The 23,244-nt window shown below is 56.2% G+C and overlaps 1 protein-coding gene across 3 annotated transcripts in view; it reads left to right on the top strand.

Annotated features, from left to right (window-relative positions):
* Nucleotides 1-23,244, top strand: part of IQCE (IQ motif containing E) — a 46,241-nt gene that overhangs the window by 16,410 nt on the left and 6,587 nt on the right. For all 3 annotated transcript variants that reach the window (XM_040634700.1, XM_040634699.1, XM_040634701.1), the window contains 12 exons: nucleotides 1,124-1,237; nucleotides 1,363-1,413; nucleotides 4,369-4,439; nucleotides 5,431-5,503; nucleotides 5,660-5,709; nucleotides 7,100-7,263; nucleotides 8,685-8,740; nucleotides 9,892-10,097; nucleotides 11,753-11,857; nucleotides 13,075-13,165; nucleotides 16,953-17,120; nucleotides 21,328-21,351. In XM_040634700.1, the coding sequence (XP_040490634.1) occupies nucleotides 1,124-1,237; nucleotides 1,363-1,413; nucleotides 4,369-4,439; nucleotides 5,431-5,503; nucleotides 5,660-5,709; nucleotides 7,100-7,263; nucleotides 8,685-8,740; nucleotides 9,892-10,097; nucleotides 11,753-11,857; nucleotides 13,075-13,165; nucleotides 16,953-17,120; nucleotides 21,328-21,351 (1,173 nt within the window). The remainder of the gene's footprint in view (nucleotides 1-1,123; nucleotides 1,238-1,362; nucleotides 1,414-4,368; nucleotides 4,440-5,430; nucleotides 5,504-5,659; nucleotides 5,710-7,099; nucleotides 7,264-8,684; nucleotides 8,741-9,891; nucleotides 10,098-11,752; nucleotides 11,858-13,074; nucleotides 13,166-16,952; nucleotides 17,121-21,327; nucleotides 21,352-23,244) is intronic.

Genomic DNA, 23,244 nt, shown 5'->3' with positions numbered 1-23,244 from the left:
TGGTTGAGGCTGCCCCCTTCCTGCTGGGGAGAGGAGGCTTTCCTGTCTGTGCGCGTGGGCTCGTCCAGGCTATTGATTTCCCCCGTACTCCATTGAGTGCACATTAGGCACAAGGGGAAACTCTGCGGTCGTTTCTTGGGTCCTGAGCTGTCTGCTTCTTCTCTCCACCCTTCTGAGCCTCCTTATGTCTGCCTTCCGTACAGTATCCAAGGTTTCTCATTGTGCAAAGCAGGAGGAACGGGGAACAGTGAGTGTACTCCCTATTTCGGGAAGCAGAATTGCCATCATATGATTTCTTCTCCTTCCCAATGATTGTGCATGAACTGACTTACTGATTAAACCCCCACTGAGTGCCAGGGACCTCTCATGCCCCAGAGCACTACTGGCCAACCGTGGGCACATGGCCAACCTGCCAGCCCTCTTTGGGTGTGTGCTTTGAGTCGGCTGGCCAGTGGTGGTTTTGTTCAGACACTGTTCCTCTTTCTACACACCACGAGTGCCCAGAAGGGAGAAGCTGGCTAGTTAGGCTGCAGGCGAGGCTGAAAGCCAGTTGACCTCACTAGCTGACCATGTGGGCGCTTCCCTCTGCAGCTTGTGAGTGTCCTAAACCTCCCGCTCTCTGGGCTGGGGGGTCCATGGCCTGGGAGACGGCTTTCTCAAGTGAACACATGGAAAACAAAAATGAAAGATGCCCCGCCATCGCTGTTTCATAAAAGGGTGATGTAAGTGCAGAGTAGGGAGTGGGAGAGACTGCCACAGGGCAGCTCGGTTTAGTGGGAAGTTGACTGCACCGTCTTTGCTCCTCCGTTCACCACAGAGTGGTGAAAAATCGTAAGGCCATTGCCCTGACCCCTGAGCCCTAGCAGAGTACAAGGATTTTAAGTGGACGTTAGTGAGCCTTTGACGAGTTTTAGCGACACGTGCTGTGACAGACGCAGGCTCGCTCGGGGGCGCCCACAGGGCTTCTTGCTGTGACCTCCCACACTCCTTCCCCCCGCGACACACACAGCGCCCTGACTGGGCACTGGACCGCTTTGCAAGATCTGCTCCGACTGGCGTTTCACCAGGATGTTCATGTGCACACGTGTGTGCACGGGTGCACGTGTGTGTGGTTCTGTTTCAGTCACTGCACACGCAGAAATGCGACGTGGATCTCATGCGAACAAAGCTTCGGCGCCTAGAAGAGGAAAACAGCAGGAAGGACCGGCAGATAGAGCAGCTTTTGGACCCATCCCGAGTAAGTTGGGCCCTGCGGTGGCGGCACCCAGCCGCAGGCTGGGAAGGCCCAGGCTCCGCTCCTCAGGCTGTCGGGGGGAGAGGCCATGCCGCCCGTGTCTTCATCTCTCCATCTGCTTACTGCAGGACCCGGATTTTGTCCGGACTCTGGCAGAGAAAAGGCCTGACACCGGCTGGGTGAGTACACGCTCCAGCAGGACACATAAGCTTCCCACTGAAATCCGACTTTCAAAACAGCCCGCGGTGGAGGGATGCCTTTTCTCTAACACAGTACGAGAGGAGTGACAGAGAGCGAGGGCCCAGAGCTCCCTAAAACCGGTCTCCACGGAGCCGAGGGGTTACGAGAAGACGCTGCGGGCGCTGTTGGGGGGCGCGAGGGGAGGCTGAGCAGGCTCCGCGCAGGGCAGGCAGTACCTTGTAGGGAACAGCATCACAGTGGGGATGTCCCCCACCGCACCTGCAATGCACACGCTGACCTAGTGATGCTGAGTGAAAACAGAAACCAAGCGGGACTGGACTGATCCCTTAACGCGCACACGCCGCCGCCGCATGGGACCGCACAACGCTAGCGGACTAGGGAAGCCCGGTGGCGGGCAACGGCGCCATCCAGTGGTCAGTGCCGTGGCGGGAAGCCACCGCAGGTGGACAGGAGTGTATCCCCCGTAAACCTCCTGAGTCAAGGGAGCATGGTTTTCTTAGCAAGGTGAAATGTGAAAAGAAAACTGGAAGGGATACAGTTTTGAGATTATTGAACACAAGGAATTAAGTAATATTAGTGAGGCGATTATTGGGTTTGGTGACCTACAATTTATAAGAGAACCCCCTGAGACGACAGCGGGAACTGGATCGATATGACGGGGGAGCCGGGTGGACGTGAATCTGCCCCGAGCCCCGAGGGCCGGTGCTGGCAGTACCTTGTAGGGAACAGCGTCACAGTGGGGACGTCCCCCACCGCAGAGAGCAAGCAGTCAGCCCTGCGCGAGTGGCTGGAGCCTGGCTCTGATCCTGGGACGGCGCGAAGGAAATACTTGCAGGGCCTGAGAACAGATCCAAGTGTTTCCACAAGAAAATCATGTTTAGATGAGTAGCACCTCCTAGACCTTGTATAGTCGTACAAAATCTCATTGACTTCTTCTGTGATAGGGACTCAATCCCCATTTTTTAAAATCCGGAAACTGAGGTTAAGAGATTCACCCGGGTTGGGTCCGTGGTAAACCCATAGGCTCCGCGCAGCCAGACCACGTCTGCCTCGGTCCCCGCTGCTACCCCAGGGTGCATACTTGAGTGAAGACGTTCGCTTGAACTACCATGAGTAAGACGATTGCGACCAGTGTCGGCAGGACTGAGCACGCACAAGCGTGCTCGGAGCCGGACGCTGTGTTTTCGGTTGGCGTGACCGAGCCGAGGAGCGTGCCCTGAAGTCGTGCCTGCCGTTTGTCCAGTACTGCTCTCTTTCAGGCCGTGTCTCCGGGAAAAAACACACTATAAAAAGCCTTTCACACAAGGATATTCATAGCTGCCCAATTGGAGGGCGACATTGAAGAGAAACCATTAAAATCAGAATAATGCCACATTAAAACACATCTTCAGAAAAAAATTTTTTTTAAAGACTATTAAACAGTATAGCTATGTTCAGAAACGTCTATGTGATTAATTTAGGTGAGAATTTAGAATTATGTAAATAACGCATACTTGTAGAGGAAGGGCTTTTGTATTTTTATTCTGATGCTGTGGGTTTTGTTTTCTTTTTTAAGATTTTATTCATTTTATTTAGAGAGAGAGAGACTGCATGCAAGCAGGGGGCAGGGCAGAGGCAGAGAGAATCTCAAGCAGATTCTCTGCTGAGCACGGAGCCTGACATTGGGCTTGATCTCACGACCCCGAGATCCTGACCTGAGCCGAAACCAAGAGTCGGAGGCTCAACCGACTGAGCCATCCAGCGCTCTGCTATAGGTTTTTTAAATTATTATTATTGAAGTTGATTAAAAGTAGAAATTCTAGATCCTCAGGTGTGTACTGTTCCCACTTTCATACCTGCTGCCAGATCACCTTTCAGTCACTGCGTCTTGTGATTGGACGCTTGTGCGGGTCAGCGTCTCCCCTCAAGAGACGTTTGCACACCTGCACAGGGAGGGCTGGCTGGCTGCTGAGGGCTTGTTAGTGCTAGCAGCGTCATCATCCATCAGTAGAGGGGTGGGTGTCCACACCGAATGATTATACTGTGTGGGAGTCCCCGAGATCTGGAGGCACACGAGGGATGGACACCAAGACCATTCGTGGTGGGAAAATAACATCCCGCACACTGCGTGGTAGGAAAAGCCGTTTCTGCAAGACAACAGAACGCCCTGCTGTCGATGGGCACGCGTCCACATAATGAGTCTAGAGAATGCGGATCTAGTTGGAACAATATTTAGTTGGGAGGGGTAAGGTCAAGGAGCAGAGTTCGTCTGTAATGTTTTAATATTTTTTACAACAAGATGTATTCGCGTATTACTAATACAATTTAAAATTGGCTTAAAATCCAATTAAAAAGTTGGCTTTTTAATTGGATTTAACTGTCCAAAGGACAGTTGGCTCTTCAAGAAGAAAGAAAGGGATAGTGTTCCGGAAACATAAGGGTGCTATCTCCCAGAGTGCTATGTTAACAGAGAGAAGGAAGAGATGAGGTGGAAGCGGTCTTGCGTTCCCCAGAGGGAAGCACAGGGGGCGCTTCTCCAGGCTCTGTCCGCGCTGCTCACTCCCAAGGGAACACTGTGGACGTGGTCGCCCAGGGCAGCTCAGGGTTGGGGATCTTTGTATCTAGTGCTGGCAGTGGCTTCCTCCAAAGCACTGGCCATGTATCCTGTCTATTCTCTGAAGTGTGGAACGTGGCCGCAGGGAGAGCTCCGCACCTGCAGGCATGTCTCCGGCCCTGCCCTGCCCTCGCCACCACGCACTGAGCCAGCGGGACAGTTGGCCCTCTCTTTGCTGCACCTAGAGGCTACAAAAGAAGCCAGCGATTAAGGGGGGAGGATGTCCAGATGCTGCCGGGTCAGCTGGCAGCCTGGGGCAGGGCAGTCTGAGTGTCTAGAGGGAGGGGGAGGTCGCCAACACGGAAGCAGTCAACTTGATGTGCTGGTGTTCGATTGGCAGGTCGTTAACGGGCTAAAGCAGAGGATTCTCAAGCTGGAGCAGCAGTGCAAGGAGAAGGACACCACGATCAAGTACGGACGTGCTGGCGGGGGCCAGGGGCGGTGGGTTCTGGAGGGTCACTGAGGCCTCGCCCCACCGTGGGTAGGCTGGAGCCAGCATGCACGCCCCTTGCCTTGCCTTGTCCCCAGTACCAGTCTATACTGGTCTGTCTGCTCGGACTGTAGCTTCAGTCCCCCACCCCACCCCCGTCCCATGTCCCTTGTCCCAGCTTCCTCTTCGTACCAAAAGATGAATTAGACACCTCTTCCAAACGTCACTGGGAATGGTATCTTCCCTTCATCTCCTTCTCTCCTCGGTCTTCTGTGGATCGCTGGATTACGCGCACTGTGGGTCTGTGGTCTTGGTGCCAGCCCTCGGTGCTGGGACGCCGGCTGCCTGCCCTGCTCCCGCGGCGTCCTGGTGCTGCTCGGGGGCGGCCGTGCACACTTCCCCCGGTAATGCGGTGCAGAGGAGAGCTCTATGGCCCCAGTCTCCCCTGTGTACAACAGCCTCCCCCTTCCTGTGTTTCTTGCCGGAATTGTCAACTGTGAACGTTTTGATTATTTGCTGATTCCTCCTGTTTCAGAATCCTGAACTCTAACTGTACTTTCATTTGTCTGCTAGAGCTTTTCATCCGAAGTCTGTGGGGTGCTGAGGGTGGGGAGAATGTGCTGGTGCTCCGGGGGGGACGTGACGCTCCTCCCCCTGCCCCCAGAGGCAGCTGTTCTCACCCCGATAGGGGGTCCTTCACAGTCACTTCGCTTCTTCCCAGAAAGCCTCCTACTTAGTAAGGAACAGCTTTAGGGAGTCTCTTACTGCACCTGGAGGTGGCTGGTCCAACACAGGGGTCCTAAGGGTGTGAGGGTCCTCCCTGGGTCTTGACGCAAGTCCGCCAGGCTCCCCGCCCAGCCTGCTTCTCTGGCGAAGCCCTTCCTTGGCGGGTGTTCCCAGAAGCGCTCTTGCCCTTGGTCTGCCCTGGGGGGTGCCAGCACTGCCGTGTTAACTCTGAACTTGGGTTTCTAGCAAACTGCAGACTGATATGAAGACCACTAATTTGGAAGAGATGAGGATTGCCATGGAGACTTACTACGAGGAGGTGCGTGGCCTTCTCTGGGGTGGGGGGACGGTCGTTCTGCTGCACCCTGGGGACCCTTAGCTTACTTCCAGCCACTAGGCAGAAATCAGGAATCGGATTACAGCTTCTTCTCATGCTCATTTTGTATTGTAATGTACTTTAATTTGGCCGTTACAGATTCATCGTCTCCAGACTCTCTTGACAAGCTCCGAAACTGCAGGAAAGAGGTACGATCATGTCCTCGGGAGCCATGTTTGTGTTTGGTCCTAAGATCAGCGTAGGCATTACGTGCAAGCAGCACACGCTGTCCTTCTCCTCGGACCCAGCACCTGTGTGGTGTGCTAGGGGCTCGAGTGGACGTTTCCGTCCGGGACGGTCACACACGTGCCCTCATAGTGGCCACGTGCTAGCTACTGACAGCACATTCAACTCTCCGCGCGTCACGTCCTTAGCTCCTGCTACGGAACAGCTTCTGTGCACAGTTAGCACTGCGGCTGAAAGCAGGCCTTCCTTGTGAAGAAGACATTTCAAGTACAAAGAATATAAGTTCATTTCCTCAAAGGAGTTTCTTAGGAGAGACATCAGGGTCTCCTTATCTCGAAGATTCCCTTATCACAGATTTGGCCACGTCCAGGCCTCGGCACTGAGCTGTGAACGTGTATCAGGCGTTTACCCTGGGCCAGGCACGGCCTTCCTTTTCCCCTTTGGGGATTGGCAAGCTTTTTCTGTAAAGGACAGTTGATTCTTGCCGTTCGCAGCAGGTGCGTTCTGTGAAGTGTCCGGCAGCACCGACCAGCTGGAATACTGAGCCATCGCTCCCAGGGGACGTGCAGAGTAGGTCCCTGTGAGCCTCAGGTCACCACATCGTCACCCGCCCTGTTCCTGTGCGTGTTCCTGTTTAAAGACCGTACATACTGCTTTTCTCCGAGCGGCGTCGCACACACGTGCTTACTTGCGATTAGGGACTTGGGGCAGCCCCTGAGCATTGTGCTGAAGGGGGCGGTTTTAAACCGCGACATCACCAACGAAAGCACAAACATGGGAGAATAGCGCTCAACAGACAGTGCAGGGGGGCCGCTGGTGGAGCGCGTGGGGACTGCGGGGAAGGCAGAGTCCCCACCCCGCCAGGAACTCGCCCCTCGGGCTTTCCGCCACCCTGCCCGGGTCCCTGAGCAAGCGCAAAGGCACCCCAAGTCTCGATTCAGGGGTTACAAATAAATTTTACCAAGTAGGCAAATTTGCAAATACAGAAATTGAACAGTGAGGATTGGCTGTATGTTAGACTTTGCGGGATAAGGGCCAACACCCATTCTACAGGTATTTATGGGACAAGACAGAAAGTTCCCCCACACTTTTTAGTGATGCAGCTTAAAATATATCACTAGTATCAAATACAGTATTTTCTTATACAGGTTTACCAGTGAGAATGGAATTCAGTTTGGGGGATAACAGTTTGCTTCCTTGGGGTTCAAAAGTCCGTGTTCCCTATTTGATAGCAAGTATCTGCAAAAACTACTCTGAGCCAGAGACAGGCTGCCATGTGCCCACCCCTCTTTTAAGGCATTTATGAACTTGGTTTAGGAGCTCAAACCCAGCCCTTGCCTTTGTTATTCCCAGGCCTCCAGGGGAGAAGAAAATGGGCCTCAAAAGGCAAAAAAAAGTGAGCAGCGCCCTCCTGAGCTTGTCCCGGAGCGTCCAGGAGCTCACGGAAGAGAACCAGAGCCTGAAGGAAGACCTGGACCGCGTGCTGAGCAACTCCCCCACCGTGTCCAGCGTGAAGGGTACCGTCCCTGGAGCCGCCCGCGGAGGGACGCTCGAGGAGAGGCCGCGTCTCGCGTTCTTTGAGGGAAGATGCGGGCGGAGGCTGCGGGAGCTTCCTGGCCCTCCCGCGCGTCCCCCGAGGCCCTAGTTCCATTGCCACAAACGCAGGCGTGTACTGCCGGGCGACACTAAGATTTATTCCAAAACCTAACGAGCACCTGCTGTGCGCCAAGCACCCTTCTAGGGAGTGGAGCAGAGTAGGGAACGAGAGCAGCCACCCCTCGTGGGGGCGACGTCAAACTGGAGGGGGACGAGGAGCCAACCCGTCAGTCACGGGTCAGGCGGTACTAAGTGCCGGGGAGCAAAACACAGAGGGAAGACCGCACGTGTTGGGGGCAGTGGTGTGGGCCTATGAATGGGGGCTTCGGGGATGGCGACAGGTGGGGGACAGCCAGGCCCAGAGCCAGTGTGCCCAGCATGCGGTGGCAGTGGGAGGGTGGTGGCGATGAGACAGAAGGTGTCACAGGGTCGGACGCAGGACAAGGCTGTGAAGGCCGTGCCTGGGCCCCTGGGGTTTCGGCCAAGGGGAGAAGACCAGTGTCTGTGCTGAGTGGACTGTGGGGAGACGGGGCTTCTGCGGTGTCCTCGCAGGGGCTGCTGGTGACCCGGAGCAGTAGCACCGTGTGGGTGAGAGGTGGCCACCCCGGATGCTTTGGGAGATCAGGGGCAGCCTCTGCGGGAAGGGAGGAGCCAGGTTCCAGGGCTTTTATCTGAGTGACCGAAAGGACGGGTGTCCTTTACTGAGGTGGAGAGGACAGAGAGGAGCGGGTCTGAGGGAGCGGAACGGGTCCAGTCTGTGGTGTGGAATGGGTGTCCAAGTGGAGACAGGATGTGTCAGGGAGTTCAGGGCGGAGGCTTCGGCAGGTGGTCCCCAGCGAACAGAAGACCTGGGTGGGATTCAGAGCGCCCGTGAGTGAGTGCAGCAGAGGTGGGCCCGGGGTGCAGACCCCGACTTGACTCGGCAGTGTGCAGAGGGCGACAGGCGAGGGTGAGCCTGCGGCGCCGTTGCCGGGGGCTGGCAAGGCGGCTGGTGGAGCTAGGAACACCAGGGAAGGAAGTGCTGGGAGGAGGGGCGTGGGGGATATGACAGAGTGGACTCGTGTGACCTTGAGAAGGACCGTCTTGGACTGATGGGTCCAGGCCTGATGGGTAGGATCAGGAGCGGATGTCCCAGTAGGGACAGCGCCACAGTGTGGGGGACAGACTCCTTCGCGGGGAGGCACTCTGGCTTATAAGAACCTGCCAGGTGGGGATCTCCCGGCCTTGCTGCTGGCTGTGGAAGGGGAAACTGGCAGGCTGTGCTTGAGACGGGTGGTCCGGGCTGAAGGGGCATCCGGGTGGTTGTGTGAAGTGTGTTTCCTAAAACCCTTGCTCCCGTTAGGTTACGTGGAATGGAGTAAGCCCCGGCTGCTTAGACGGATCGCAGAGCTGGAAAAAGTGAGTGGTGCACCTCTGCGCTCACCTGCTGTCCTTTAGGACCAGCCTGTGCTCAGGGAGAAGCCAGGCAGCTTGTAAAGTGGGGACAGACAAGTCCTTTGCTCACAGGACACTCACACTCAAGTGAACATGTGAATGAATAGTGGCCGTCTACTGGACGGTGCCCAGGGCAGACTTCTCGCAGGTCTGGATAAGACCCACGGGTCGTGCCGTTCCTGCCCCTGGTGTCACAGGGGCAAAGCCATGGTCACGTGGCACGTGGTTTTGGACTCCGTGTGTGACCAGGGCTGGATGCAGGTGATCCTAGAGCCTTTCAGAAGCCCGGCCTGCGCGTGTGGGACGAGTGCGTGTGGGCTTTCTGCTGCCGGTCACTCTCCAGCCTCTGTATCTGAGTCCTCAGAAAACTGTCCAGCCACCAGAAAGCTGGGGAGACTTGAATTTGCAGATTTGATCTCACTCCTCTGGTCAGTAATCAATCCGCTTGTTCTGGAGTTGGTCAGAAGTGTCAGCATCTTTGAGTAGCCTGGCAAAATCCTGAGAGCTGCCCCCTTGTTTGGCTGAGCAGAGTAAACCAAAGGGGAGCATTAGACAAAGCCAATTTACACAGCATTAAAAACCTAAGAAGTTTTTATATATTGTGGGTATTTTGAAAATAAAGCTCGTTAGGAAGAAAGTCAGCCAGAGGTGGCTCAGAAGTGCCATGACGGTGCGTTCTTGGCTGAGACAGGCCGGCATCGGGCAAGCCGCAGGTGCTCCATAGCTCCTAGCCGGCACAACTGGGTTATCACTTACGATTAAAAGCATAGAGATCGAAAATTCCAGAAATCCAAAGGAAATATTAGGGTAAATGAGCACAAAGAAAAGAAGCTTATGAATTCGCCTCTTGTGCCTATGTTCTGTCTTATGAATGGCGCCTTGCCCCCCACCAGCCCCCGGCTGGGCTCTGCTGGCAGCGTGCTCTTCACTTCCCCGACGGGCTCCCCTCCCGATGGGCTCCTGTGAGGTGGCGCTGTCCCGGGATTGTGAGGTCACACGCAGTCCCATACTGTGCTTGAGATGAGTTTCCCTTGGTCACTGTCTCTTCCTTTGGACTTCATAACCGCAAAGTAAATGAGAAAGAACGTCTAAAAAAATGCCTGTATCGCCTCTAGAAAATAAGTTCGATGGAAAGCCCCAAGTCACACGCTTCAGAAGTGGTCAAGTCAAATGCCGTGGTGCACTCTGCGTCCAGCTCTGCTGTGCCCAGGCAGCCGCGAGGCGACCGGCAGGAGGACAGCGAGAGCGAGCGTCTCCGGGGGACCGTGCAGAGCCTGAAAGGCGAGCGGAACGCCCTACAGCTGCAGCTGCAGGAGAAAGAGTAGGTCGTGGGGCACAGCCAGCACCTCGCGCCCCTGGGAGGGGTTGTGGCTGGAGTCAGCCGTTCTGGTGAATTCAGGAGAAATGCTCAGCTCCTCGTAGTAATTGCTGCTATAGTTTTATATGATTCAGAAACTTCCTGTATCTTGTTTATGAAGTAGAAGTCACGTTAGTGGTAAAAAGAAGACGTTAATGGACCACGTTACATCATTGAAAGAAGGGGAGGTATCATTTAAATCTGTTGACACTGAATTCCAGAGCGATTTCCAAATTCTTTTTTAGAGAAGAGTTTACTTTCATTGATTTGTGTGAAATAGGCCATCAGTTAGATCTTAGGCAGAGTGGTTTAGAGAGTCAGTAATATGTTCATGATGTCCAGTCTAAACGCCAAATAAGACATAAATGCTGTGAAGTGTTCAGTGTGACCCTGTGAGTTTCAAAGGCAAAGTGTTCAGATTTTGCTTATTCACTGCTTGTTCTCTAGTGTCTTGATCTGTAGCCCTACTGAAAACGTGCCCATCTCCTCCGCTAGTGACTTGTGGCTACCCTGGTTGCAGTTCTGTCACGAATAAGCCAAACCTATGTGTATTCTGAGATGGGGTTTATCTCTCAGAGTATAAACTGGGAAGCCAGTAGCCTCAGCATAGCCTGGGAGCTGGTTAAAGATACAGAACCTAGGCCCGCCCACCCAGGAGCAGGTGAGAGATGCAGAACCCTGGCCTCGCCCACCTGGGAGCTGGTGAGAGATGCAGATTCTAGGCCCCACCCACCTGGGAGCTGGTGAGAGATGCAGAACCTTGTGAGACCCACACCTCCTGAATCTGACTCTGTGTCTTCATGAGGCCCCCTGGCGATTCGTGTGCATTTAGGTGAGAAGGAGTCCCTAGCTGACTCCTCACCCAAGTTCTCTGCTGCCTTCTGTTCCCACACTCCATCTGGTCTCACTCCTCCAATCCAAGTGCATCTATGTGAGTAGGTAGGTTCTTTGTAAGAATTAGTGTTTCATGAAAAGGTTTCAAAAATTGGGCTAGTCATTTTGAAAGGTAAATAATGTCTCTATAGTCTCTTCCGCTGTCATCTGGCTTGATAAGAGCTTCCACTTACCGAGCCCTTGCTCTGTGACACACTCTCTGTGGGACACTCAAGGTGTTTCCTCTGATTCATAAGCAGTTTAAGGGACCTCGAAGAGTTTGGTCCCACGACAGCAGTGGAGCTGAGGTCAGACCGAGGTCTCCTCTTGGAGCGGTGTTCTTAGCCGTGTGCCACCTGTGGGACCCAGGGAAGCCCACTGGGAGGCAGTTTAGTTGGAGGTCAATGGCTCAGCTCAGGCGGCAGCCCCGTGTGGCTCGTGCAGGACCCCCCGAGCACTCATCTCAGGGGTTACGTAGCAATTGCGTGACCATTGGGATAATGCGGTGCCCCAGCCCGTCTGGGGTCGCTGCCCATCTGCGTCTCCTCACCCCGGTATCCCGGGCGCCGAGCAGTCGCAGACACATAGCAGGTGCTCAGTAAATATCAGGAGACCCAGTGTCCGTCCACTGTCATAAGGAAGGAAGCTGGGCGGCGTGACGTTTTCGGAAAGCTCCTGGCCCGTGAATCGGTGTGACCGTGGTCCCGTCCCCGAACACTGAAATGTCTCTGGTTCTGTGCGCTCAGGTGCGAGGTGAGGCAGCTGCTGCAGGCCAACGCTGACCTGCAGAAGGAGCTGGAGGACGTGAAGGGAGGCGAGGAGGACAGAAGAGGGAGAGAGGAGGCTCTGAGGTGAGTGCACCGAGAGTCACAGGCCGTCAGGAGATCACCGGATTCCAGGCGCTTCCCGCCTCCCTCCGTGCGGCTTCCAGAGCGGTTTTCATAACCCCAACCCAAGTCCGCCACTCTGCGCGTCCATCAGAGTAAACGTCCCAATTCTGGGAAAGGGTTCTCCCCCACCAGGCTGGGGTTTGCCTCTGCACACACCCTTCGCTGCCACTCCCTGGGTCGGGAACCCCCGGGACGGTGCCTCCTGCTTCTTCCGTGTCGTTGCTCACGGCCTCCAGAAAGGGGAAAGAGCCCCAAGCCCATCAGCTGAGGCACAGATAAGAAATGGGAGTACGTCCACGCGAAGGGACAGAAAGGACTAGGTTCTGACACACATGACAGCGTGGGTGAGCCTCCCACACATCGTGCCACGTGAAGGAAGCAGACAGGAAGGGCCACGTACCGTAGGGTCCCGACACACGCAGACAAAGTCACGGAGAGGGGTTCAGGGCGGGGAAGCAGGAAGGGACGGCTGACGGGCATGGGACTCCTTCGGGGTGACGCGTTGGTGGCAATGGTGGCACGCCGCCACGAGTGCACGGAAACCCGTTCATCCTGTACTTTACGCTAGCGGATTTTATGTTCTACAAACTTCACCTCAGTGAGAAATGCCCCCCAACATAAGTTAGAACCCTGAGCAGAAATAGTCACCGCTCAGAATAATGAGGAAGACAGAGATTGCTGGAACGAGTAAGAATATTTATTTTCCAGAGAACCGTGACTAGGTTTTGTCGGGAGGCAGGACTGAAGGAGAAAGAAAGGGCAGGTGCACAGGAAGAGCTGTTCTTGCGTTGCCTTTGAAACCTGTAGCGAGGGCGCAAGTTGTATTTGCTTCCATTCACTCCGTGCCCTGAAAACTCCAAGTGCTGCTTGCCCGTGCGTCACTCTTGCTGTCGGGATCTGTCTGGTTCTTCCCACGTCCCAGAGGCAGTGCTGGCCCCCGGGATCCTCCGGCCCTGCCCTCCTGGGGCTGCTGGCCGGCCGCGGACACGGCCACAGAGCGCCGTCCCACAGTGGGACCCCGTGCCGGCCGAGGTGCAGGGGGCTGGTAGCAGGGGCCCCAGGTCACTGCAGGAGAGGTGGCCTTGCCAGCCCCGCGTGCGGCCCTCGCTGCCATCACATATAGACGTGGGCCCCCATGTGATGATGAGTAAGACGTCCTCTTTTCCCTCCCACTTCAGGGAGGAAATTCAAATACTTACGAAGAAGTATCAAGAACTGGAAGAAATCAGGAGAGAAGAGAGAGACCACCCCGTGGAGAGGAGTCCTGAGGTATGGCTCAGCTGGGTTTCGGATTTCCTGCATGGGTGCCGCAGGGCTCTCAGCCAGGGCCGGACGGTTCTGGGGGGCCCATCCCCCGGCTCTCCTGACTCCGATGCTGACAGTCCAGTTCCCCTTTGTCGTCCCCATCGATCTCCACAAAGTGCGTGTGTTGAATCCAGGGCTCTGAACTGATCAACTGTCAGTTAAGTGACTTTTTGGACGAGCGTTTGAATCTTAGATAGTGAAACTGAGTGAAGATTGTCCCCAAACTTCACATATGCAGAAAGTCTAATCGTCCGATGAGGGGGTGTCCATTCATGGGTGAGAAGGAGTGACGCTGGGTGAGGACCTCCTGTCCCCCGCCCTGTGTGTTTAATGTAAGCTTCAGACTGTGACGTCGACGGCCTGGCGGGGAGAGCGCTCGCTACGGCGGGGCATCTTCCTGGGGGCCGTGCCTGCCACCGAGCTGTGCGCCCTGCCAGGTGTTGAATGCGTGTGTGGCAAATGGCGGGTTTGAGATGAGAGGGGAGTGCAGGCCGCCGCCCTGCTGTCCCCATCCCCTCGTGGAGGCAGATACAACTGAGGTGGTCTGTGTGGCCATGAGGGCTACCCCGGCACCACCTTCGGCCCCTGGCACCCACAGGCCTGGTGCCGCTGGTACTTGGACGTCTGGTGGCTCCTTGCTGATCCATTTTCCCAGCTGATGGGTTTTCTTAGATGGCAGGTGTAATCTATCAACATGGATAACAGAGGTATTGCAGTCCTGTGGCTGCCGTGTGCCCCCAGAGGACACCACCATGCAGACGCGCGGTAGATAATGCCGAGCTGGTTAGTGTCTGACACGGCAGAGGGCACATGATGGCCTCTCTGTGATCCCCTTTCCATGAGCGTCTGTCTGTCTGCTGCAGACGCGGTAACACCTGGGGGACCCACCAGGATGGCGGGGCTTTGCCTGGCGCACGCTTCAGCCAGGAAGCTGTGTTGCTTCGGAAGGCGACTGACTGTTTTCTAGCAAGTGACCTGACAGAGGCGGGCACTGGCGGCCGGGTTCGGGGGCCGAGTTTCTGCTGAGGGTGAAAATACACGCATTCCGAGGCTGAAATCAGGGCTGGCTTCTGTCTTCTGAGGCTAATTTAGCGGGAGTCTCCACTGGGAGGCTGTTTGACCGCAGGACACTGTGTGTACTTCGAAACCAGGAAAGAGCTGAAAGTTTCGGGAATGCGGAGAAGACGATGAGCGCAGCTCTGGCTGCAAATCGAGACAAGCCGCAGCGTACCCGGGAGGCGAGAGAAGGCCGTGTGGTGGCGTGCGCTCGCGGGAGCCCGCGGAGTTCGCGCGGTGGCCTTGGTGCCCGCTCATCCCGCTGGCCAGCTGTGAGGGCTGGACAGTGTGAGTCCTTCCCAGTCCCTCTGGAAACTAGTTCTGTTGTTCGGTAAAGCATACTGTTGTGTTCTCTGCGGGATGCTTTTCTGTGCTGGCTTTCCCGGTGCTTTGGTTCACGGCCCGCGTCCTGAAGCGAGCCGCTGTGCGACTGTCACTCTCCAGGGCGCTCTCGCTGTCTGCCCCGGGCAGGTGGGAGGCCAGGGCTGTCACGTGTGCGGCAGAGGCGAGCTTACGTGTCTCTGGGGGACACATCGCTGCCAGGGGCCCCCTTTCTTCCCACGCGGGTGCTCCCTGGGCTCTGAAACAGCAGGGCTTACCCACCTGTGACTTGTCCGGGATCCTGACCCCTGGGAGGCACCCAACAGAAGCCAACATAGATTCTTCTGCTAGTTTTAATTTCTCTGGTTCTTGAGACCCCTCCCTCTGCAGAGAGGCCCGCTCAGGGTTCCCGTAGACACTCACGTGGGAAGGAAAGCAAGTTTCCCCTGTTGTCTCTTCATTGTGCTCCAGAGACGGAGTCACTGTAGCCCCGTCTCTGCCCCGGGCACTAACGTGCCCCCGCCATCGGGAAGGTGGCCCTGGCTGCGGGCTCCTCGCGCCCTAGGCCTGCCGCTGATGTCCAGGGGGATCCAGTACCGAGGCTCAGGCTCGCTTCTCCGACTATCTTACCGCAGGCGTGCTGCTCTCCCTATTCATCCCAGCCATTCGGGATCTTGGTCCTCCACTAACTCAGTGCGAGGCATGGCAGCCGTGTCGGTACGAAGCCCCAATGAACATTCTTTTCCTCAAGGAATGAATCCTTAATCACTGTCTCCGCGTCCCCGGACAGCGGCTTCAGGTTTGCCCGGTGTCGTGGTTACGCTCAGTACTCACTGGGGCATCATATCCAACCTGGAGGCTTGGTGCCCCTATAAACGGCAGGAGCAGATCGTGGACCCCACTGTTCATTCAAGGAGTGGGCCAAGGGAAGGAGCCGTGCTCTCTGCACAGCCACGGGGGCAAGCCTCACGGTCGTGGTGCAGACACTGTGGACAGGAGACCCGTGGGTGAGCGGTGCATCTGCCGGTGGGACAGCGGGACACTGTGACACCGTCCAGCCACTGCCGGGGTGGGGGGGTCGGGGTCTCTGTTTGCTGACTCAGAAGGCCGCCTGTGACAAAGCCCTCTCCAGGGAAGGCCATAGCATTGATCCCCTGACATTAGAAAAAACTTACGCTGGAAAAACGTCCGAGCAGATTACTCAAGCACGGCTGCTTCTGTGCGGGGGCCTCACGAGCACTGCTTTACTTCCGGTGCTGCCGGAATCTTCTCTAACAGGCAGGTATATTATTATAACGGGCTTTGGGTGTTTTCCTGCCGGAAAGGCATTTCCAAATGGGGGACTCAGGTCTCAGCTTTGGGAGCAAGTGATCAGTCGTAGGTTTAAACGGGGTGACAGGGGTCAGTTTCTAACGGTTGCCTCGAGGAATTGCTATGTCTATCAAAATTTAAAATTCCTTCAGCTGTTTGCCATGAGTTTTTGAGTGAGTGTTCCTTTATCTTTAGATGACTAATGTGACTCTTGCTCACACTGGGACAGGCCACGCGGTGACAGGTCTTGTGTCGTTACGGAGGAGCTGTGATGTGGGAGGTGTCAGGACTGTGGAGGAGATAAGTCCCTCCTCGGCTGGGTGTCAGGCATCTCGGCGGGAAGTAACTGGACATGCCAGCAGGGACTGGTGACAGTGACTGATTCACTCGTGGGGACGGGGGCTTGGGTGGGGGCCCGGGTTCCTCAGACCTGGGATAGGGTCACGGTTAACGTTTCGTTCATCGCGAGGGTGTTCTCCAGCAACGTGGGTCCCCTGTGATGAGGAGGCTAGTCCAGTGTGCTGATTTTTATTGAGAGATGACATTGCAGGTAAAAAATTTGGACGCTCAAGTGTGGTAGATATCAGGGTTATTTCAATGGTCACAATAGCATTTCTTGCTTCTTTTCACGGTGAAAACCGAGCTAGAAATCTATTGCCTTTAATCCCAGAGGTCCTGTTTCTGTCCAAGTCTTAGACTAAAACACCAAACACAGGACCCCCGAAAAGCAGGTGACCGTGCAGTAACACGTATGTCACAGCTCGGGAAGTACGTCGCAGCATGGACAGGGCTGCCCGTCGGCCCTGTGCTGTCACCCCGCCGTCCTCCCAGGGGAGCACCGCCACACCGGGGCTGGGGAGAGGGATGAGAGCCGACTTCAGTCCGTCTATTAGCCGTACGTTGTTTCTGCTCGGCGTGCTGAACGTGTGGGTACAGATTTCCCTCCACACTAAGAACTCTAGTCTGACGAGCTCCGTCTGTGTTATGCCAATATCTTGCCGCCTGACCCGATCCCCATCTTCCCTGCCCCGCTTAACCATCCTTATCCCTTGAATTTCTGCAGACCCCAGAAGAACCCCGACCTTCCCTTCCCACCAGCAGGCCCTCTCCTCAGGACTGTGAGCCAGATACAAGCGAGGAGGTCTCCCGGCCCCCCTCCACCTGCTCCGAGGGGCGAAGAGACACGGCGGCCAGGATCCTGCAGACCCGGTGGAAGGTGTACCGACACCAGGTGAGAGCCCGTGGATGCTGTCCCTGTGCCGTGTGGGCTGTGAGCTAGGTGCCGCGGGCGTGGGTGGGAATGCGGGACAGACTAGACGCAGCTGAAGAGACGTCATGGGGGGTGAGGGACAGACGAGCACTGGGACCCGCGGTGGAAGGACTCGGTCCTGCAGGGAAGGAAGCGGAGGGTGGGTTCCCTCTCAGCTTGTCCTCAGAGGAGGGGCAGGGTCGTTGGCCGGGTGGAAAACAGCAGTGGCTTGTCCGGAAGCCTCTGTTAGCTCACGGACCGGGTGCACGCAGCAGCGGGGTGGCAGGCTCCCAGGGAGACCCACTCCGGGTGCAGCCCCGGACCGCACTCTGGAATCCCTGCCCTGTGCCCCCGAGCATGGCCCGAGCACGGGATCCACAGTCAGGTGTGTCCATTGCAGAAACAACTGGGAATCCAAACCCCCAGAGTAGCCCCTCTTCTGGAGTTGCCTGGGGGGCAGCCGCTCGGGCTGTGGTTTGTTTTACTGGGACTACGAGAAACCTGCCTCGAGGACACCTGCCTACGAGAAACCTGTCCTCAGAGGACACCACCTGTAGGTTAGGGGACAGGAAGACCACCACCAAAGCTTAGCATATGCATCTCCAACCCCGGACACCGGGGGCTGTGAGTCTGTGCTGAGTGCCTTTGTGCTTGGGGGTGTGGGGTCAGGAGCCCAGGGCAGGGGAAGTGGGGTGTGGGATCAGGAGCCCGGGGGAGGGGAAGTGGGGTGATGGGTGAGGAGCCCGGGGCAGGGGAAGTGGGGTGATGGAGGGTGGGGGGAGAATGGGAAAGTAGGGTGATGAGAGAGGAGCCCAGGGCAGGGGAAGTGGGGTGATGGGGGGGTAGGGAAGTGGGATGATGGCAGGTGAGGGGGATGGGGAAGTGGGTGATGGGGAGGAGTGGGGTGACCAATATGGAGCCTGGGGGACCCCCATGCTGTCTCGTGGAGGGAGGAAAGGGGCTCCTCTCCTGAGCTCCCAGGGTAAGGGTGGCGGTCTCCTTGGACGAACTGTGCTTGCAAAGGGCTCCCGGTTCTGCAGAACACAGCAGGGCCCTTTCTCCCTGGCTGAACCAACAAGAACTCTGGAGTTCTCCACCGGTCTGAATAGCATAAGATCTCAGTTCTAGAAGGCTGTCCGTAGAGTTTCTTAAACTACTGTTTCTTCCCAGCTTTTGTTACGAGAATGTACAGGACAGAGAATAGTTGAATGAACTCCGTGTATTCACGAAGGTACTGCACAAATTCTTGCCCCACCTCGACTCAACAGTAGTTAACATGCAGCCATAGTTCTGTTCTAGACCGATCGTTTCTTTGCACAACCATGCGAGAGTAAGTCTTAGATGTTGTGAATCTTCAGCATCTTGTAAGATGTGGGCATCTCGCTGACCACAGCCCACGCCGTCAGACACCCCGAAACGTGGCAGAGGTTCTCTCGTGTCCTCCGGTGTCCCTTCATAGTCACATCTCTCCCCGTGCCCCAGGATGCCACTCAGCTGTCTTTACCAATCCCAGATGCAGTCAAGGTTGGATTTTGCCCCACATCCAATGAAAGCTTCCGCTTTGGTTGTATACAGTCCGCAGTGCGGTTTATCAGCCCTCACCTTCTTCTCTCTTTAAAGTCACGTTCTTATCCAAGAGCGCTGGCCAGTCTCCTGCAGGGCATCCTGCATCCTGCATCTGCCCAGTTGTGTCCTCATGGTGGCCCTTCACATGTGCCTCTGTCCCCTTTACTTCCCATACGTGGCGAGTCAGGGGTACAGGCTGGACTCGGTTTAGGTTAGGCATTTTTGGCAAGAGCACGCTCCCACAGGGGGTGCTGGGCGCATGGCCTCCCTTCAGGTTCTGGGGAGACTAGGTGGTCCGTTCGTGTGTCTGACTGCAGGCACTGGGTAACGTCGCGGCTGCTGGCTCTTGCTGCTGTGAGGAAACACCTTTCCCTTGAGAGTGAGCCGTCAGTCTGTCGGGAGAGTGGCCTCTGTGAACCCTGGTCCCCACCTTTCACCGGTGGCTCTACACCCTTCACGTACTATGGTTCAGCCCATCCTTTCACACGGTTGTGGGGTGACTTCAGACCCCCCAATACTTAGCGTCTGGCACTCTTCTGTGAAGCAGGTTTCTCTACGGCTGGTCAGCAGGGCCTAGCTCCATGGTCTTCCAAAAAGGCAGGCTAAAAGCTTTGCTGTTTTCCTTCAAGTACTAAGTAAACCCTGATTCAGAGCAGGGGATTGGAGGCCCGCCAGTTTCTCCCCCGGCTCTCTCTGAGGGGAGGGAGCGCTGCTGCTTTGAAGATTAATGAGTCGTTTTTCTTTCCATGTTCGTGTCCCACATTTGGTCAGTGGGAGTGCTCGGGTCTGGCTCCTGTGCCTTTCGTCTCGCTGGCACACCCTTATTTTCGGCACAAGAAGGTGTCCCAAGCTCCCCATCCTCTGCATCCCCGGTGTGGGTGGAGCTCGCCATTTCTGAGCCACTTGTCTGTCTGTGACGCTTTTCCCTCACCTTTCACCCTTCTCCCATCAGTCCTTTGCTTAATTAAAAAGACAAAATGTGGGGCACCCAGGGGGCTCAGTTGCTTGAGCAGCCGGCCCTTGATTTTGGCTCAGGTCATGATCTCACGCTCACAGGATCGAGCCCCACATCGGGCTCCACGCTCAGTGGTGAATCTGCTTGAGATTCTCTCCTTCCCGCTCCCTCTGCCCCTCCCATCACTCACGCTCTGTCTCTCAAATTAAGTAATTAATTAAAAATGTAAAATTCTCTCAAATTTAATTAATTAATTTTAAAAAGACAAAACGTCAAGTGCTCTAAGAACGGTGCCCTAGCTCCCTGCTCCCCACCAACCGGGCGGGGCTGGTCACCTGTGCTGGCTCCCACTGCTCCCCCCTCCAGGAGCTGGGCACAGCTGACTTCTTGACTCATGAGTTGAGTTCTTTCTTCAGGATTCTGCATTAAAAAAACTCAGAAAAATCAAATGCATGTACCTCATCTGAAAATAAAACATTTGAAAGGCCACTTGATTGGAAATCAGGGTCTTGGGACCTCAGTCCAGGGTCCTCTTGGTCTGCGCGTCTCGGACGCGCCTCGGGGTACTGGGGTGTCTGAGGCCGTGAGGAGGAAGGCCCTGGACCCACCTGGAGCCCTCCTGGCCAGTGCAGTGGCACCCCACACCCAGCCACGCTTCGAGGCGAGCGGCAGGCTGCCCTCAATGTGGCCTGCAGCCAGCCGCGGTCCAGGGTGCCTCCTCGACTCGGTCCATTTCCGCAGGCAGCACAGTTCCATCTTTCCCATCTGTCTCGGGTCACAGCATGGTTCCACTTCTCCACTTCTGCTCTTTTCAGGCTTAATGTTAGACTTCCTCATTCTGCAGCTCAGCCCACATCCTCGCCGGTACCGTCCACGTCTGCTCCCCCGCATGGTCTTCACCGGTCTTGATTGTTACCGTTACTCGTTCGTTCCTTCATATTACGTCCCGCTGGTCCTTGTACTCCGTTTCCTTTGTCTGTCAAGGGACACATCCTCTTCGTGACAGCTGCGGGCCACGCACTCTGACTGTGGTCATTGTCCCCTACGGCACCTGCGTCATCCTGGGGTTTCCCCACTAGAAGGACTTCACTGTTCAGCCTTGGGTGTGGCTGACCCTTTTTCCTCCAGTCCCTGGGTGCTTCTGACGACAGGTCAGGTTTGAGAGCCAGTGACCCAGACCCGTGAATGGGGGTCCCCTTTGCAGCTTCTCCGGCAGGCAGTGCCCAGCCATGGTGTGACCGTCCGTCCGGAGAGGGCACCCCTGTCAGGACAGCTCTGGCTGGGGAAGGGGCGTCCTCACCTGGGGCCGAAGACCAGCACACATGGCGGTGCTCGTGAGTCGCACCTCACGGAAAGCTGCCGCAGGCCAGCCGAGAGCCGCAGGCCCCACCGACGCGGCCCGTCTCTAACTGTGACGGGCCAGAGAGAGCTGGCCGTCTGGCGACGGCTGCTGGGTCCCTCAGCACCATCCGCCAGGAGGGGGGCACAGACGCGCGGAGCATCCTGGGCTGAGGGTGGAGGAGGGGGCTTTCGCTGAGGGGGGCGTCCTGCTACCCCGGCTCTGCTTTCCATCCTTGGTGACGGGGGCAGGGGCAGGATGAGGGCATGACCGCTGTATTGCGAAAATTTCATCCTCTTGTTAATTCATAATCTGTCTCTTTATTTCAGAAAAACAAGGCCGTTCTGACGGAGGTAAGCGAGGCTTATTTCACCTGTTCCGAGTACGTGTTCTTGCACTAGCATGACGTCACGGTGGGGTGTCTCGGGCACATTTTTGTGAAATCAGACCAGCCCCGGCTGATACCAGCATCAGATGACTATGTGGATGACTTCACACGCTCAGAGTCATTCAGTCACTCCACCGTTGTTTCCACGCACTTCTCGGTCGTCAGTTCAGGTCGGGTAACCCGGCAGGCCCTCGGGGCTCAGAAAGGTGTCGAGACCGGTCACTGCAGGTCAGGGCGGCAGGCGTGCATTAGGGCTCTGGGGAAGGCCTGGCACAGGGTCTGGGGAACGTGGGGCTCCCAGGCCGAGAGGGACGGGCTGCAGGCAGAAGACAGGTGTGTGCAGGAGTGCGGCTTGCCCGGGAGGAGAGCAGGTCTGTGTGAGCTGCAGGACATGTCGTGACGGGCGCTGGGACCAATGAGGTCTCCAGCCACCCAGACTGCCGTGGAGACCCGCACGGCCCCTTGCTGCTGCTGTTGGCCTCCCTCAGCCTGTTCCCCAGGCAGCCTCCAGGGCGGCATGTTTTAAATGTTAAGTAACACCCACCATTGCACATGACTCGCTCCCAAACTCGGAACGAAATCCACAGCTGTTGCCTAAAGACCCTCCGTGCCACACTTCCCAGTTACCGCCCCCGCCAGCCCTGCTCATTCTCCTCTAGCCGGTCTGGAGGCTTCTTCAGCACTCCTTGGAAATACCAAGCTTACTCCAGCCACAGGGCCTTTGCACTCGCTGCTCCCTCTGCCTAGAAGGCTTTTCCTCCAGACGCTTGCGTGTCTTGCCCCCTTGCTTCATGCAGGAAACATTACCTCCTCAGAGACGCGCTCTCTGAACACCCCGTGCAAGCCCCGTGTCCTGCTTTATTTCTCTTCGTAGTTTTTATCCCTACGTGACATTTTGATATTTTGCTCGTTTTAAATTGCTTGTCTCCCACTGCAATTTATGTAAGTTCCACGGAGGCAGAGACCACCTCTGCTCTTATGCCACTATATCCACAGTTCCTGGGACGGTGCCTGCCACGTGGTCGGCATTCAGCAAATATTTGTGGAATGAGTGGGTGGATGGGTGGGTTTGGGACTCCTCGAAGGACTTGATGCCGGCATGCACTGTCGTGTTCTGCTGCTGGTCTCCCGGGGCCCCCGCGGGCCTGAGTGTCCTCACCTCCCCAGGCAAGGCGACAAGACCCCTGTGTAGGGCTGCGGCTGGGCTGGCTTCTGCCGGGCGCTGGTGGCTATGATGTCAGCAGCCGTCACCCCAGTCCGTGTGGCCCGTAATGAGCCCTCGACCCAGGTCGTCTGTGTGCAGCGAGCCCCGCGGGTCGGTCTACACGTGCACCTGCTTGTTTGAATTTGCCTGAAGGAGGGTTCTCTCACCGCGCTTCGCTGGGCCTATTTCTGAACCCCGAGTTCAGGACATCTTCACCTTGCCTCCAGTAATGACAAAGCAAAGGTGTTTCTCTTAGTGACCGTGATTCTGGAGGCATCTAGACCTCCGGACATGTGACGTGTCAGGCCCCAGTATACTGGGTGGCACTCCCCAAAGACGCGGTGGGAGCTCAACCCCTTTGTCACGCTGTGACGTGTCCAGCCAGGCTGCGCCCGGAATCCAGAACACTGATCTCAGAACTTAACAGAGCATCCGTGTGTGTGAAGAAAGCACTTAAGATTAAGGTCAGAGGATAGATAATTCCGTGGCGACAGTTTGAGAGCATGCTCTGCCCTGCTTGGTTTTAGAGGACGTGTATGGAAAGCATGTGGCCCGGGATTGACTTCCCAATGTGGAGACATACCTGCGTGTGCATCGCAGACAAGTACTGGCCGCTAAACGTAGTAGCACTTAACACAGGATGTGGTTTGCTGT

The sequence above is a fragment of the Ursus maritimus genome, unplaced genomic scaffold (assembly GCF_017311325.1).
Source record: "Ursus maritimus isolate PB19 unplaced genomic scaffold, ASM1731132v1 scaffold_2, whole genome shotgun sequence".
Lineage (NCBI taxonomy): Eukaryota > Metazoa > Chordata > Mammalia > Carnivora > Ursidae > Ursus > Ursus maritimus.
The sequence above is the reverse complement of the archived record's forward strand: the minus strand, read 5'-3'. Positions and strand labels throughout refer to the sequence as shown.